Below are 16,620 nucleotides of genomic sequence, written 5' to 3' on the forward strand. Positions count from 1 at the left end.
TGGATGACAAGGAGTGCCGCCGTTTACCGAATCCGACCATTCATTTAACTGAAGTCACGGGGACCTGACTTGGAACCAGTGGCGTGCACTCCAGGTGGTCCATTGAACATGCGCCAGCCTCAACTGGCCAAGAGACGATAGGGAGATGCTAACAAGCATTGAAATCTGACAAAATCTCAAACCTCACATCTCATTGGTCCTTTTCTTCCCAATCTATTTTCTTAATTTTAAAGAAAATAAAAACAGGTTTACTCTACCCATTTTTACCTTTCAAGATAGATTAACCAATCTAAAGAAAAACAAAAAAGAAATTCCATTGAAATGTATTTTTATTGATCAATCAGAATTACCTTCCAAGACCTATAATTGTCTCGAAAGGTCCAATATACATAAATTGAAGATCTTACGAGAATTGAATATTTTCGCATAGAGGATGTAAAAGAGATATCGGACACTCTACAAAACCATTTCGCAATTGATTTACCTAAGAATCAATTTTAATTTTAAATCCATGATAATTATTTCATCTTCTTTTTCTAATAAAATAGAAAGAAAATTTTATAAAGAAAAAGAAGAAAATTTGTTTTTAATCTTTTTGGCACAATCCGTATTTTCGTGGAATGATCATAATCAAATTAATGTATCTAAGAATAGTGACTTTGAAGTCATAGATCCGAGATAAATGTGTCACCAGTGCCACCACTAATGTATGACTAAAGAAAGGGCATGGTCATGGGAGAGGCTCACTTTTACGTAACTGTTATCGGCATCTTCTTATCCCATGCATGCATGCATACGTCGAAAAGGTATATTTCTGACTTATATTTATAAGGGATAATCTTTCTAAAAAAGAACTTTCTAAAGAAAAGACAAAAATAAAGGATTTCTTTTAATATGAAATGGATATTTTCGTATCTTTTCTTTCCGTATATTTCAGACTTATATTTATAAGATGATAAAATATGACGAAAGCTATACCAAGAATCGGTTCACGTAGAAATGAGCGTATTGGTTCACGTAAGAATGGATATAGAATACCAAAAGGAATTATTCACGTTCAAGCAAGTTTCAACAATACCATTGTAACTGTTGTAGATGTACGAGGTCGGGTGGTTTCCTGGGCCTCCGCTGGTACTTCCGGATTCAAAGGGACAAGAAGAGGGACACCCTATGCTGCTCAAGCGGCGGCACTAAATGCTATTTGTACAGTAGTTAATTAGGGTATGCAACGAGCAGAAGTTATGATAAAAGGTCCTAGTCTCGGAAGAGATGCAGCATTACGAGCCATTCGTAGAAGTGGTATACTATTAAGTTTCGTACGTGATGTAACACCTATGCCACATAATGGATGTCGACCCCCTAAAAATAGATGTGTGTAGAAATAAGAAAAAAAATGGATTTCAAGAGAAATAAATGATTCAATGATCTCATCAAATAATAGTATTAGTATAGTATGGTTCGAGAGGAAGTAGCAGGAGCCACTCTAATACTACAGTGGAGGTGTGTTGATGTGTTGAATCGAGAATAGACAGTAAACGTCTTTATTATGGTCGTTTCGTTCTATCCCCGCTGATGAAAGGTCAAGCCGATACTAATAGGTATTGCCATGCGAAGGGCTTTATTTGGAGAAATAGAAGGAACATGTATCGCACGTGCAAACTCGGAGAAAGTGCCACATGAATATTCTACGATAATAGGTATTGAAGAATCGGTACATGAAATTTTACTAAATTTGAAAGAAATTGTATTGAGAAGTAATATATATATGGAGTTAGAGACGCATCCATTTGCGCCAGGGGCCCTAAATACGTAACCGCTCAAGATATCATCTTACCACCTTCCGTGGAAATAGTTAACACAACACAACATATAGCTAACCTGATGGAACCAATTGATTTGTGTATTGGATTACAAATCAGGCGAGAACATGGATATCGTACGAAGCCAACAACTAACTCTCAAAATGGAAGTTATCCTATAGGTGTTGTATCTATGCCTGTTCGAAATACGAATCATAGTATTCATTCTTATGGAAATGAGAATGAAAAACAAGAGATACTTTTTCTAGAAATATGGACGAATGGAAGTTTAACACCTGAGGAAGCACTTTATGAAGCTTCTTGTAATTTAATTGATTTATTTATTCCTTTTCTACAAGGAAGAAGACATTAATTTTAAAGAAAATAAAAACAGGTTTACTCTACCCATTTTTACCTTTCAAGATAGATTAACTAATCTAAAGAAAAACAAAAAAGAAATTCCATTGAAATGTATTTTTATTGATCAATCAGAATTACCTTCCAAGACCTATAATTGTCTCAAAAGGTCCAATATGCATACAACCTTTTGAATAAGAGTCAAGAAGATCTTATGAGAATTGAATATTTTCGTATAGAGGATGTAAAAGAGATATCGGACACTCTACAAAACCATTTCGCAATTGATTTACCTAAGAATCAATTTTAATTTTAAATCTATGATAATTATTTCATCTTCTTTTTCTAATAAAATAGAAAGAAAAATTTATAAAGAAAAAGAAGAAAATTTGTTTTTAATATTTTTGGCACAATCCATATTTTCGTGGAATGATCATAATCAAATTAATGTATCTAAGAATAGTGACTTTGAAGTCATAGATCCGAGATAAATGTGCCACCACTAATGTATTGGCTAAAGAAAGGGATTGCTACGATATCGATACAGTGGTGGATGCTACGCTAACACGTGCATAGATCCGAGATAAAAGTGCCACCAGTGCATGAAGATGCAATCATTAATTTATGGTGAGCAAATATAATAATGATGAAAAATGTGATTTTGATGTACTATTAGTACTCGGACTCGGTTTGCTATTATTCCGTCCAATCTTGACGCAGGAAGAGTTACGTGTAATAAAATATAAATATGTTGATTTATGTAATGATCAAATCTTTCATGATAAATAAAAAAGAAAACCGATATGGGTTATCGATAGAATTTGCACATCAACTAAGCCATGTTGAGTTACACAGATAGTTCATCTTCTAGAGGGTTTCTGATATATAAAGATCTGCTTGTACGTGCCAATAAAGTAAAACACGAAATAAACAAATATAGATCATTAAAAGGATTTAAGTGGTTAATAGCACAATGATAATTGATATAAATCGGTGAACAGGTTCACTGTATATATTGATCCAAAACGTATAATCAAATATTAGAGATATTTCAAAAATTATGATAAATGAAAGATCTTTTGTACAAAAATATGAAAACGGGTATCTCTCTCGAGAAAAATCAAAAAGAAAATAATTTCTTAAAAATTTATCGGGCTAATTAAGATTAAATATTTCTTCAGTAGAGACAACGACGTGAGGAGAAATAAGATTAAATATTTCGATTTCATAAGTATATGAATACCAACATAACTTCTTAAAAATCGAAATACTAAATATAACTAACTATATAAAAAAAAGTAATTATCCATCTTTGATACTCAAGGCCATTTTATTAGAACCCAAAAAAACATCTTATGAGACAGTGATTCACGATATTTATAAAAACCAGTTATCATTTAACTGAAGTCACGGGGACCTGACTTGGAACCAGTGGCGTGCACTCCAGGTGGTCCATTGAACATGCGCCAGCCTCAACTGGCCAAGAGACGATAGGGAGATGCTAACAAGCATTGAAATCTGACAAAATCTCAAACCTCACATCTCATTGGTCCTTTTCTTCCCAATCTATGCTCTTACAGATAGCTTTCGCTGGGACATGATAAATTTGCCTTCTTTGAGACCTAGAGAGAGGGAGAAAGACAGAGAAGGGATGGTTGAGGTTGCAGCAGCAGCAGCAGCAGCAGCTGGTGGATCTTCCAGCCTCAGCAGACTTCCCCTTGTCCGTGGAGGAGGTAAAGCTGCTGCCCAGACCCGTGCCTCGGCTTCGATGCCCACAGTGGACCACATGATATATGCTACTGCTTCAAAACAGCTGCAGGTAGTAGAAGAGACGCTGCCATTTGGAGATGGCCGAAGAGGAAGGAGAAGATGGCCAACACCAAGAAGCACAGATTGCATCACCGGTCTCATCCTCCACCCCTTCCAACTGCAGCCAGGAGCTCAGCCAATGACGCCAACATCAGTGGCTTCGATTCCCAGCCCGGCGTCGTCACCTTCTCCTCCAACATCTCCACCGACATTCCCCTCCACGAAACTCCCGGGGCAGGCATCTCCTTCTCAGTCTGTGTATCAAGAACATCGAGCGAACAGATCCTGTTTCATCACTCGGCTTCGACTTTCAGATGAATTGGCAGTGATTTTTCTCACCAGAAGCACTTACAATGCAGGTCTCCTTTGATGAATACCTCTGCGATCGACCTCGAGTCTTCCGAGCCATGTTTCCAGACAAACGAAGAAGCAAGAGACTGAATGATGTGAGCCCTTTTCGTCTCTGTTTCCGTCCTTCTGCACCAACTGTAACAACTGGCTCATTGCAGGAAGAGTGGAGGATACAGATGCTGCCGATCCACTTCCTCTTTGCATCGGCGAACCCGGTTGTCGTCATGCGGCTGAGACACAAATCCACTGGGGAAGATTACCCGCCCGGTGTCCCTGGACATGCCACCAGTGTCCTGGAGCTTCAAGCTGTAATTAGTTGGATCATTCATCTGCGGCCTCAACTAAGTACCATTTGTTCTCGGAATCATCTCAAGCGTCCGATGTGTGCTTGCAGACCAGGTGGGAGCTCCAAGGCCTCCAGGACATCCAGATGCCACCACATTTTGCTCTCAGTGTCCAGGGAGTGCTGTATCCAGATCGGAGCAGCAGCAGCAGGAGGCTCAAGGGTCATCTGGAGATGGGCATCAGCATGATCCTTCCTCCGGTCCTTCAATTAGTCCCAGAAGATGTCCTCAGAAGTATTGCTGATACTGTAAGATCGATGACTGCAAAGCCAATAATTCAATGCTCCTTAGGATTTTGATGGATTGACAAGGGCTAAAAGGTTTGACAATGTTAGCTTGGATGCTGCAGCTTCTGAGTAGACTGTTAAAGAAGATGAAGCACGAAGTGGATGTCGGCCTGATCTCGGACTATGCCAAGTTCCGGAGAGAGAAACTGAAGAAACATGGAGCTGCAGCTCAAACTCCAGCAACTTCTTCTGAGCCGAGAGGGATCTCCTGAGCTTGAAGTCAACGAAGTCTGTACCTGTCCACAAAACAGAAGAAGAAATCTCGTGATCTAATTTGTTTTCTGACGAAAAATTCTTGTTCAACGCATTCTTCAATGTATGACATGGAAAAATTAGTGTACAAAAGAAGCTGCAGCAATGGATCAACAATTTTAATGGTGATCAAGACAATGATATATATATATATATTCTGGTGCTCTTGTAATGCTTGAGTAGAATGGTTGGTGGTCGCATTGTCAATGCAGTTGAATCATAAACATTGCACGAGGTGCAGGCAAATCTCACAGTCGGGTTGATGATAAGATCTGAACCTGGAATGCATCCAACCTTACCACTGATGGTCTTTGCTTTGGTCAGAGATTAATACAAACATAAAGAGGGCATGACACAAACAAGTAGAAGCTGAGACGATAGGAAAAAGCACGGTTCATTTGATACGCTGCCGTGCCGGCACAGCGTGGCATTCGCGTGCAATCGTACCTCAATCTGCCTCCTTGAGAGCCTTCTCATCTCCGTTCCTTGCGAGTCTCAAGAAATCGAATCATACAGGGTATGGGCGTCCGAGTGCCTCCTGACAGGAGTTCTGACAGATCTTTGCTGCCTTCTTTCTACCGGTGCTCGTCGTTCTTCTTGCTGTAGCATTGCCTTCGGCAGCAGGGAAACAAGACGGAGCCGAGTAGGGAAGGGTCAATTGACGAGTCTTCCGAGTTGACGGCAGAAAAGCCGTCGAAGGGCAAGGACGCCGCCAAGGTGATGGCACAACCGCAGGCGCTTTGGGAGAAGGCGCCTGCCATAAGACCTATGGACGGTCAAGATTATCTCCCATAATATCCATCAGCACATCTCAATCGTTCATTGATGGTAGAAGAACTTATGTCAAATCACTGTCTCTGTCTCGAGTAACGGCGGCAAATTCATACGGCAAGGCGGGGGAAGGGAGAGAGCGAGACCAGAGCGACGAGAGATCGGCATGGCACCCGAGCCCGAGGATGACACCAGCGAGAAGAACCCTCGCCCCCTCGACGAGGACGACATCGCCCTCCTCAAGACCTACGTGAGTTGCCCTTCCCCCGCTGCGTCGCCCTCCTCTTCCTTCCCTCTCTTTGATCTGTCATCTAAGCTTCTCTTCCCCCTTCTTTCATCCCTTGGAGTCCAAGATCGAGTCGTTCGTCGGTTCTTTATCAAGAACCAGGGTCTCTTCCTCTTCACTCTGTCATTTTTGATCAGTCGTAGAATCTTCGGTTCCCTCTTCGCCGCTTCTTTCCTCCTTTCGGGACCAAGATCGATTCTTTTGTCTGTTTTTCTTCAAGAAGTTCTTGAACTTTTTGCCGTCAGGTGTGATTAAGGGCTTCCTTTTCGTCCCTCTCTCTTTGATCTGTCATATAATCTTCGGTTTCGCCTTCTCTCGTCTTTTCTTTTCTCTCTTCGAGTCCAAGATTGAATCAATCGAATCTTTTCCTGGAAGGTCTAGATCTTTTGCTGTGTGATTTAGAGTTTTGTTCTTAATGTGTGTCTCGGTCGTAGTCGTATGATTCATATCTAGCAAAGATCCATCTGGTGCCTTCATTGATGTATGGATCAAACTGGTTTTTGCCCCCTTTTTTTGTGGCAGAGTTTCTTTTCATCTTTGGGATGCAAAAGATAGTTTCAGAAATCTGTATTCCATACGTTCTGAATATTTATCTGTCGCTTTTCGTGGTTTCTTGTGCATCAGCTGGATCAGGCTTTTTGCTTGCATCAGTTTGAATACTTTCTTTGCATTAGGTTATCGTTTTCTTGTTCACTTTTGGCTTGTGGGATACCTTGTTTTGTGTAGTTACCGATCTTTAGTGACTCATGTTCTGGTTATTGATCTGTCTGGGTTTGATAACAGGGTCTGGGGCCTTACTCTGCCAGCATTAAGAAGACCGAGAAAGAAATTAAGGAATTAGCAAAGAGGGTTAATGATTTATGTGGTATGTGTTTGAACAGAAATTCTTGTTCTTTAATTATTGCATTTCAGACTTTTTCTCCTCCTTCCAGGATCAGTGAGGAATTTGTTGGTTGACAATTCCTTGAAACTACTGTATGGTTATTGCTAGTAAACCCTTGGAATAGCATGTACTGGAAAGCTATGAAGTTACTTTTCTACAATAACAATCTAGTAAGAAATGATTGAATGAGATAAAGTTTGATGGTTAAAGTGAAGCTACATAATCACACTACAAAATAAGGTAAGTCAATTTATGTAAGCATGCTGGAAACTGATTTCTTGGCCTAGAGATATCAAGAACCTCATTACTTCTATTTAACCATCCATGAATCACACTATAGAATGAAGACACATATGCTACTGTAGATGGGTGGGTTATGTATTTATGTTTCATCGAGTGAGTGAATAAATATTTTGAGTTTAACAATCTTAGCAATCTAACAAAAATAAGGCAACGTCTGCTGTGGTGGTTCATCTTGTAAACTGTTGGGCAATGAAATGGGTCCATGTGTGGATTATGGGCATTACTAAGATGAGAATATGATACTAGTGTATGGAAAACTTGTGATTCATAGATAAAATTGAAGTTAAGAGGCAATACAGTAATTATTACCATAAGGGGAATCTGTTATAAAGAATCAAATAACACGGTTTTGCACTTCTAGGAGGTTCATGATTGCTTGGTGAATTGTGACATTTGGTGCATAACATGAGAGTTCAATAAGCATAAGGCAAGATTTAAGCTAAGAGAAAAACTGAGTTTCAGAAGCTTGCTGCAACATAGAGAGATTTTCTATGTAGAAATGAATATTGCAGAAGGATTATACTTCTCACTGATGTAACAGGAAAATTGCTTTCTTGTGGTTACCGTTAGGAATATAAATTCCTTATACTTAGTAGAACCATTGTATAATAGTCTTCTTCAAATATTTACTTTGGTTAGGATTTTCTTTCAACAATGGCATTCGATTGATTTTCTTCTGATATCATACAAGTTTCATCTTAGTAAAGATTAAATGTGCTATTTGATTTTCAGAGATTTTTTGGTTTATTTAACTCTTAACTGAATCCTGCATACTTTTGGTTGTGTGTAACTTTCAGAGTAATTTGTTTAGTGGTTCAACCCAACCCAGTCTGGTTCAGAAACAACTGTAGTAATCCAATGCAACTGATTTCATGGCTGGATCGCAAAATCACTGGCTATTGATTGAAACTTGGTTGGAATCAGTTGATTCTAAGTTGACTTTTGCAAATCTATTATTATAATGAGGTGGTGGTCATAGCAGTCTGCCAGCAGCAGCCACATTCTGGTTGTTGTAGGAGAACAAAAAAGAAAAAAAGGGATATGGTGTGGTGCATTAGGTGGATGGGTTCAATGGATATTAGATTTTGTGAATGATACTTCTGTGACCGTATATTTCCTTTGCTATTGATACTTATTTTATCCAGAAGAATAAAATGATTGAGATGAATTTTAATTAAGAAAATCCCTTTGCTTATTCATAAAGGTTAATGTAGTGCTACGTTTTATATGCTACTGGTGTCCTGCTTAAATGTTTTTGGTTTGGATTGAATAATAGTAAGTTCAAAGTTACACTGAAGAAAGCTTATATGTGATAGGGTTTGCTCTTTTATAATTCTAACCTTTATTAATCAGCAATTCTTGATGGAGTTTATTATTAATTCTTTTTCTTTTTAACCAATAGGAATTAAGGAATCTGATACTGGTTTAGCAACACCAAGTCAATGGGATTTAGTCTCTGATAAACAGATGATGCAGGAGGAGCAACCTCTTCAGGTAGTTATATTCCTGAGGTCTTATGTTTCTTCTCTTTATTTATTTTGGTTTTGAATCAGTTACTTATTTCCCTTTAAGGTTGCAAGATGTACAAAGATCATCAATCCAAACACAGAAGATGTGAAATATGTGATAAATGTCAAGCAAATAGCGAAGGTATGTTTTTGACTTGTCTAATGGGATTAATATTTTTGACTAAGTATTGACATTGAATATTTAAGGAAATGTTTGTCACATGCAGTTTGTGGTTGGACTAGGAGATAAAGTCTCTCCCACTGACATTGAAGAAGGGATGCGAGTAGGGTAAGAAAGATATTTTCATGTGATTTATGTGACAATATTATTGTTATTATTTGAGCTGACAGCCAAAATTCAATAAAGTTTGGTACAGGTGATTAAAAAAAGTGGTTAATGTTGAGGTAGTACCATAGCTAAAATAGCTAGTTGATGTTGGATTGGACTCATTGGAGTATGTACTTAGTTGAACCTTTAAGAGGAACTTTTTATAAGGTGTGTGGTATGATGATACTTCAGGTTTGCACCAAGGTAGGAAAGCATTTTCACTAACTATCTTTCTACTGTAAAAGAGTTTTATGGGATGTCATCTTTTTATAGTCGGGTCTAGCATGCATAGTTGACTCTTGCTAGGTGGGATAAGAATGCTATGGGTGGTAAGTGGTTGTTTCAGATAGTAATTATTGATAAAGAAACAGTAACCTATATTTAAATGATGGGAAAATGAACCATTATATAGAGGGCAACAGGTAGCACAATTTGTCTTGTCAGATTTGTACAAAATAATAATATCCATTGTTATCAGAATTTGTTAAATTCCAGCTGTGTTCTTTAGATGCTTGTAATTTAGTAGGTGAGGTGATTAGAGATGCCTTTTCATGGGCTTTAAGAGAGAGTTGCTGTAGGAGAATAAGCATTCCTTTGTCCTTTGGTTGATCGTGCATTTCACAAGGAGAGATATGTCATGTGCCACAGTTTAAATAGGAAATGCATAGTTTTGATTTTACGTTTATGTCTTGACGTTTAGAAATTTTGTCTCTTAATTTAGAGTATATTAAATTTCAAACCCTCCTAGAAATTTTATTTAAGCAAACATTTGTTTTACATGGACGTATACAGTTCTTATCCAAAACTCTGGTTCTGCTCTTTGGAGTTGATGGTTGCAGAAATGCCCATACAAGAAAAATAGAGAGACATCTTTGATAAAAAGTGTTTCTATTTTGCTAAGGGATTCAGATTATGTCAAAAAAACCCTTTCTTCATAATATTTACATAGTCCCTTTGGTGGAAGCTAACAAAAGAGTTTCGTCTACTGGTTTTCTATTTTTGTTTTTTTGTCTACTGGTACATGGAAAAGTTGAATGAATTTGCTCTCCAATCTTTTACTAAAGAGATATTGGCTAAGATGATCAACAATTTGCACTTACAGTTATTGCATGTGTTTTCTTTCATCCTTTAAACCTGGTGATCTTCTCTTCATATCAAGAGTACTTTTTGCTGTCTTAAGTTCAAATTTGGTATTAGTAAAAGAAGGCAACAGAGAATCATTTCTCTATGGATGTCTTTTTTTTTTTCCATGCAGAGTTGACAGGAACAAGTATCAGATCCAAATTCCTTTGCCACCAAAGATTGATCCGAGTGTTACAATGATGACGGTTGAAGAGAAGCCTGATGTTACATACAATGATGTAGGTGGATGCAAGGAGCAAATTGAGAAGATGCGAGAAGTGCGTAGAACTTGTCTTTTATCTTTTCATAATTTTTAGGGTTAACTTATTTACCAGTGGTTATATAACATATGTTACTTTTACCAGGAGAAAATCTAATTACATATGTTATGCCATTTGCAATGTGTGCTTTTAAGTTCACATGGTCATCAATTTGCATATTAATCTATTGACATTCTTTGTGCATCATATCTTTTCTTCAGGTTGTAGAACTTCCTATGCTTCATCCAGAGAAGTTTGTCAAACTAGGTATTGATCCTCCAAAAGGTGTTCTCTGTTACGGGCCCCCAGGAACTGGCAAAACATTACTAGCTAGAGCAGTAGCTAACAGAACAGATGCTTGCTTTATTCGTGTCATCGGAAGTGAGCTTGTCCAAAAGTATGTTGGAGAAGGGGCTCGGATGGTTCGCGAGCTTTTTCAGGTTGTCAAGCATCTGAGTGAAACTGTTGTGTTCTTATGATTTTTACTAGTTTGGCCTCTACTTCTTGGTTTTCCATAGGCCTATTTATTAACTTATCTTCTTGGTATAGATGGCACGGTCAAAAAAAGCCTGCATTGTCTTCTTTGATGAAGTTGATGCAATTGGTGGTGCTCGGTTTGATGATGGGGTTGGTGGCGACAATGAAGTTCAGCGTACCATGCTTGAAATTGTCAATCAGCTTGATGGATTTGATGCTAGAGGAAATATTAAAGTTCTAATGGCTACCAACAGGTGTGTTATTAAATATGAATTTGCTTGTTTATATTACTCGGAAATATGGTCTTTGCCACAGCTTAAGTTTGCAGTATGCATACCAGATTAACATAGGGCACTTTCTGTTGTTCCTATCAAAGATACAATATGTCATGATTCTTTGAAGTAGCAAATTCCAGTCAGTTCGTGAAAAGCCTCATTATTTTTGTTGTCAGCCTCCATTTCTTGGTTCTAGTAATTGACCTGGTTTAAACTTGGTGGTGTTTAGGAAGCATGTACACATGGTAAAAGCTGATCACTCGTAAACAATGAAGCATGGACTCACGTTTATGGTCATTACTTTAGTGGTTCTGATGTCTTTCATGTGTCACCAACATCGTGTTGATGTGGTATCGATATATCATCCACATAAAGATGATATGGTGTCCACTTGGATGATTGAGGCTAAAACTTTGATGCATCATCATCGGTGTGGATACAACTTTGGTGGCACATCAGCACTAACACATCAGTGAACTGCAACTGCATTTTTTTTTAGCTTTACATATGCAATAGTTTAATAACATCTGAAGGGCCACAATTGATATTTGCAACTTTGAAATGGTAAATAGGACATTATGCTACTTTGCATGGATCCTATTTGGGACATTACTGCTTGCTGCTATTATATGCTACTTTGCGTGAGTACCCTGCATTTGTTCATGTTATAATAATGCAAATTTGCATGGATCATGTTTGGGACATTGCTGCTTGCTACTGTTGTATGCTACTTTGCGTCAGTACCCTGCATTTGTACTATGATTGACACTTCAGATGAATATACTATGATTTTTGGATCATTTAATCGTGAGATTTTTTTTTCATTCAGTGCTTCACTTGTACATTTTTTCTTTAGCATTGGTATTGTTGTTGTAATGTCTTAAATTTAAAATGTCCTCGCCTCCATCCTTTTTGGTCTATAAACTCTAACTCTTTGCAGCATATTCTGGATTGATTAATGCTTCAGCAATTGGTTTGATTGTTTTGTCTTTATGCTTTCGGAAAACAAAAATAAAAAAAACAAAAACAATTTTTTTGTTAATTGTGTGTCTGTTAGGCCTGATACATTAGACCCTGCACTGTTGCGTCCTGGACGATTGGATCGGAAGGTGGAGTTTGGTCTACCAGATCTGGAGGGCCGAACGCAGATATTCAAGATCCACACGAGGACCATGAACTGCGAGAGGGAGATTCGGTTTGAACTCCTTGCTCGCTTGTGCCCCAATTCCACTGGTGAGGCTTTAATTAACTGTGTTGCACCATCAAATGCTTTTCCTACAGATGGTTGTTACCTGTGGCAGGGGCGGATATAAGGAGCGTTTGCACCGAAGCTGGCATGTTTGCCATCAGAGCAAGAAGGAAGACGGTCACGGAGAAAGACTTTCTCGATGCAGTGAACAAAGTTATTAAGGGTTACCAGAAGTTCAGTGCGACGCCCAAGTACATGGTCTACAACTAGCAAAGTTATTAATTCGTTCGATCCGCATGCCCTGTGTTATTCGCTCGAGGAGGCTCGTCTCCCCCTGTTCACTTCTCGTCTCCACTGTGATGTTCCATAATCAGTTCCTGTTTCCCATGACCTTGTACGTGCGTGCTCCAAGTCTTGGGTGGCGCACAACATGCGAAAACATTCTTTAAGGTGCGACAAATTATTGAATTACTACTCTAGGGTTTTTTCTCTCTCTCTCTCTCTCTTTAGGATAAGGGGTTGTGCGACATTGGGTTTTGCACAATGTCACTGGCACATTGCTCGTGCAGGTTTTGCACACTGCTGAGAATCTATCTCTACCATTTTTCTCACTTCAATTGTAAGTATGCATTCAAATCCAATCTCCTAAATTAAATTATCAACGAAACGGTTGTCTGCTGTAACCCTTACCATTCGTCCATGCTATTATTCTTGAAGGAGGGACGGGAGGTATTCACGCTGAGCAGGCAGGGATTCATTTTAATGGTGCAGTTGATGTGCACATGATACACTTTCTTCAATTTGATGAACATCCATTCAATGTATCTGTCCTATTGAGTCAGTGGCATTCATTCGACAGCATGTTTGGTGGTCTCAAGCATTCTAGCATCTCATAAACATGTTTGCAAGAAGCCCGGTGGAAGCACATTCCATAATTCATAACCATTAGTCGGTATTTGTGACAGATTCATCTTGAGATAAAAATGATTCTAGCGCAGCAATTATCAAACAAGCAAACTGAATCAAAATGGTGGCAAAATTCTCCGTGGTAAAGGTTTAATCTATCAGTAACACCATTCATTCAAGATCCATGGCTCATGTTACCAGGTAAATTGGACCAAAAGCCTGAGCTCTCAAAGGATGGTTTTGGTGGTCCAAGCATCTGTAAGGCACCTCAGTCTCTTCTGCTCTTGTAGGAGTGAAGCAACAAGCAAGAGGTCCTGAAGTAAGAGGTCCTGAAGTAGATTGTCGAATTCTTCGATGAAGCTGAGAAAATTTACTTCCATTTCCAAATATCCGACCCGACAATGGTCTGTGATCTGCATCCAAAGGATTGGAGGAGGAGGAGCCCTTCAGAGTATTATTGGTTTTGGATGTTGCTTCTTCTCCTGCACTTTTTCCAAACTTCAACCAGAAGGATACAGATCTTGGCCATGTCTTCTTCTTCTTCTTTGTATCTTTCATTCTCACCTTCTCGAGCGAGTCGGATTGTGGCAGTGAGAGGATATTGCTAGCATGATTTCTTGCTTCTTCCAGGAACTGATCAAAGAAGTGAAACAATGTACTTAGCAGTGGACTACATATGAGTTGCTCGAGAACTTAACAAGTCAAATTCACAAGTATTACACCATGCTGTGGTCTGTTTGTGACAGAAGAGTAAAGAATGAACCTATTTGCATTTGAATCTACAAACAGTTCATTCTTGTTTTTCATATCAGATGAGAACTTCAAACACTGCAAGACTTGACTACATGGCAAATGACGGAAAGAAACTCCAAATGAACACCACAGTAAGCCTAAAATAAGACCACAAAGAGCGGCTTCACAAAATTCAGAGCATCTGTATCAAGCTATACGTTTACAACCAAAGAAAGATTGATGAATCAATCAAAGGTACAGCAAATTAAGTACCTTTGAGAAGTCCAATTGGAGATCATAACCAAGCTCGCTGCAGTTCCCATGTTCATCTTTGGGGAAAATGGGAGACTGGTTCATCTTCCTACTGCAACCCAGAGACAGAGTACAGAGAGAGGATCAGCGTGTCCATGAAGCACAGGATAATCCGCAACCGAAGCATCATCTGTACCCGAGTTCTTTGCCGTGTTATTATGAAGAAAAGCTACAAGAAATTCCAGATCATTTTGCTTTCCACAAGAAAGCACGGGCTGCTTTGTTCTAGAGTGCTAGTTAGGGACTGTCCAAAGCGTAGAGAGCTTGTGTCTCCTAAATGAAAGCTAAAGAGAATATGAACAAAAATTGAGAAGAAGATGACAATCATCTTTTTCTTGGAAAGAGATGCGAGTCATTATCATCAGACAAGAAAAAGTAGAGGGACAGCAAATAGACAGGAAATTGGAACAAGTCAAGAAGAGAACTAATACCCCATCAGCATTGCTTTAGCTCTGAAGTTAGCAGAGCAGCTCTCAGCTTGGTCTTTCTTGGTGGAGCATCAGCAGCAGTTTGGTGCAGATAAAAAGATCCTGAGAGGAGAAACACAGCACAAGAACACAATCGGCTCTGCTACCTTCTTGTGAGCATTAATTCTCTTTCCTGAGCCAACATCTCTGACAAAGAACAGGGCCCAAACCATCAAATCTTTGGCACCTTGTAAGTGTAACTGCTGTAACTTCTCATGCCGACCAGAAGATGGTACGCTTTGTTGAGAGAGAAATCATGTGGGGTAGAAACATGTGGCGGTGACGGATGTCAAGGCAAAGACAACGGCATAGAACATGGTGTGTCTTGTTCCAAGTCCGATTGCGTTTTCCGAGCAGTCCTCAATGTCAGGCACTAGAAAGGCTGCAGAAACCTATAAAGATTCTGGATTTTCTCATGTACTTAAGATCTTTCTTGGAGATGATCTAAGAAAGATTACGCGTCAGAGAATCTTCTCGTCGACAGTTGCTTCGTTCCCCAGAATGAAACTTCCTTTTTTTCTTGATTCCACAGCTCGACGAAGTGCAAGAACAGATGAAGCATTTTCAAGAAAAGAGACATTTTTGGGCCAAAAATGAGACATTTTTTTTGTAGAGAAATCACTGCACAAAAGGTGTTTATAAAAAAATAAAGATAAAATAAGAAATTTTGGGGCATTCCGAGAATTGAACTCGGGACCTCTCGCACCCTAAGCGAGAATCATACCACTAGACCAAATGCCCATTGATGAACAGTTATCACTTTAATTCATATTATATCTTAGTTTTGGACAATTCTTTTGGGAGAAGGGAAATGTATTCAATGTAATCAATAATAATTAAAGTGATAACTGTTCAACAAAGGGCATTTGGTCTAGTGGTATGATTCTCGCTTAGGGTGCGAGAGGTCCCGAGTTCAATTCTCGGAATGCCCCTAAATTTTGCTTTATTTTTTTTTAGCAAAAAAATGTGGCACAAATCAAGAAAATTCAAAAGGGAAAAAGAAAACAAAAAAGGGCGATAATTTGCGAAGTTTCTTTTTTATATTGGTTGTCATAATTGATCTATGAGAGTGTCAAAGGAAAGGGCAAATATTGATGAACAAGTGTTTCTGTAGATGAACACACATCAGTCACTGGAGCAGTTTCACTTGCTATTCTAAAGATCAAGCTTTGCAGTGTAAAAAGAAGAAGCTGGAAACAAGTTCAATGATCCATTGATACATGAGTTTGAAGTTGTATGCCTCCACAGTGAGAATGATGCTGTTTTCCTCCAAGAAACTGTGTATGACATGTAAAGCTGACTTTTATCTGATACATGCAGTTTACACAGATTTCAAACTCAACAATGCTGTTTCTTGTTCTCTGAATGCTGCATTTGACTAAACCTTTTGTTCCACTTTGTAGAGAGAGGGTTTCTGATTAGTGGTTGAACCAAATCTAGCCAGCTAAATTGTCAAATTATTTTCCAAACTAATTGATTAATTTAGGTTGCAGCCTGAAAAATCCATGTTGCCTCGGTTGTCGATATGACTTGTTCTGATTAAGATAAACTCATGTTATTGAGCAGAACAACAAGGAAATTGGTGATACTTGAGAGAGAGAT

General features: G+C 38.7%; 2 protein-coding genes, 1 long non-coding RNA gene and 2 other non-coding genes across 9 annotated transcripts; 3 read left to right on the forward strand and 2 right to left on the reverse strand.

The window, feature by feature from the left end:
- Positions 1 to 3,576: 3,576 nt before the first annotated feature.
- Positions 3,577 to 5,378, forward strand: LOC103991310 (uncharacterized). 5 transcript variants are annotated; one of them, XM_065093128.1, is made up of 6 exons: positions 3,577 to 3,889; positions 3,970 to 4,203; positions 4,325 to 4,411; positions 4,475 to 4,624; positions 4,711 to 4,908; positions 5,010 to 5,378. In XM_065093128.1, exons 2-6 carry the CDS (start codon positions 4,105 to 4,107, stop codon positions 5,157 to 5,159), a joined length of 684 nt encoding a protein of 227 aa, XP_064949200.1. In that variant the 5' UTR covers positions 3,577 to 3,889; positions 3,970 to 4,104; the 3' UTR covers positions 5,160 to 5,378. The 5 variants fall into 5 exon arrangements, 4 of the variants coding, with proteins under 4 accessions (XP_064949200.1, XP_064949198.1, XP_064949199.1 ...); XM_009410722.3 differs by having other exon boundaries at positions 3,596 to 3,889; positions 3,970 to 4,199; XM_065093126.1 differs by having other exon boundaries at positions 3,589 to 3,889; positions 3,970 to 4,199; positions 4,325 to 4,624.
- LOC135598797 (uncharacterized) lies at positions 3,668 to 5,784 on the reverse strand. The gene is made up of 2 exons (XR_010481714.1): positions 5,647 to 5,784; positions 3,668 to 5,183 (listed from the first exon to the last, which is right to left on the reverse strand). It is a non-coding gene; the product is annotated as an uncharacterized LOC135598797 (long non-coding RNA).
- A 216-nt stretch (positions 5,785 to 6,000) lies between these two features.
- Positions 6,001 to 13,075, forward strand: LOC103974156 (26S proteasome regulatory subunit 7A-like). The gene is made up of 10 exons (XM_065093124.1): positions 6,001 to 6,220; positions 7,040 to 7,121; positions 8,845 to 8,936; positions 9,015 to 9,092; positions 9,178 to 9,239; positions 10,534 to 10,678; positions 10,882 to 11,100; positions 11,210 to 11,391; positions 12,470 to 12,645; positions 12,714 to 13,075. The coding sequence occupies exons 1-10, from the start codon at positions 6,137 to 6,139 to the stop codon at positions 12,869 to 12,871; spliced, it is 1,278 nt and encodes a 425-aa protein (XP_064949196.1). The 5' UTR covers positions 6,001 to 6,136; the 3' UTR covers positions 12,872 to 13,075.
- Positions 13,076 to 15,687: 2,612 nt separating this feature from the next.
- Positions 15,688 to 15,759, reverse strand: TRNAP-AGG (transfer RNA proline (anticodon AGG)). Its single transcript has one exon. It is a non-coding gene; the product is annotated as a tRNA-Pro (tRNA).
- A 119-nt stretch (positions 15,760 to 15,878) lies between these two features.
- Positions 15,879 to 15,950, forward strand: TRNAP-AGG (transfer RNA proline (anticodon AGG)). Its single transcript has one exon. It is a non-coding gene; the product is annotated as a tRNA-Pro (tRNA).
- Positions 15,951 to 16,620: the final 670 nt, after the last annotated feature.

The sequence above is a fragment of the Musa acuminata genome, chromosome BXJ2-1, assembly GCF_036884655.1.
Source record: "Musa acuminata AAA Group cultivar baxijiao chromosome BXJ2-1, Cavendish_Baxijiao_AAA, whole genome shotgun sequence".
NCBI classification, from domain to species: Eukaryota; Viridiplantae; Streptophyta; class Magnoliopsida; order Zingiberales; family Musaceae; genus Musa; species Musa acuminata.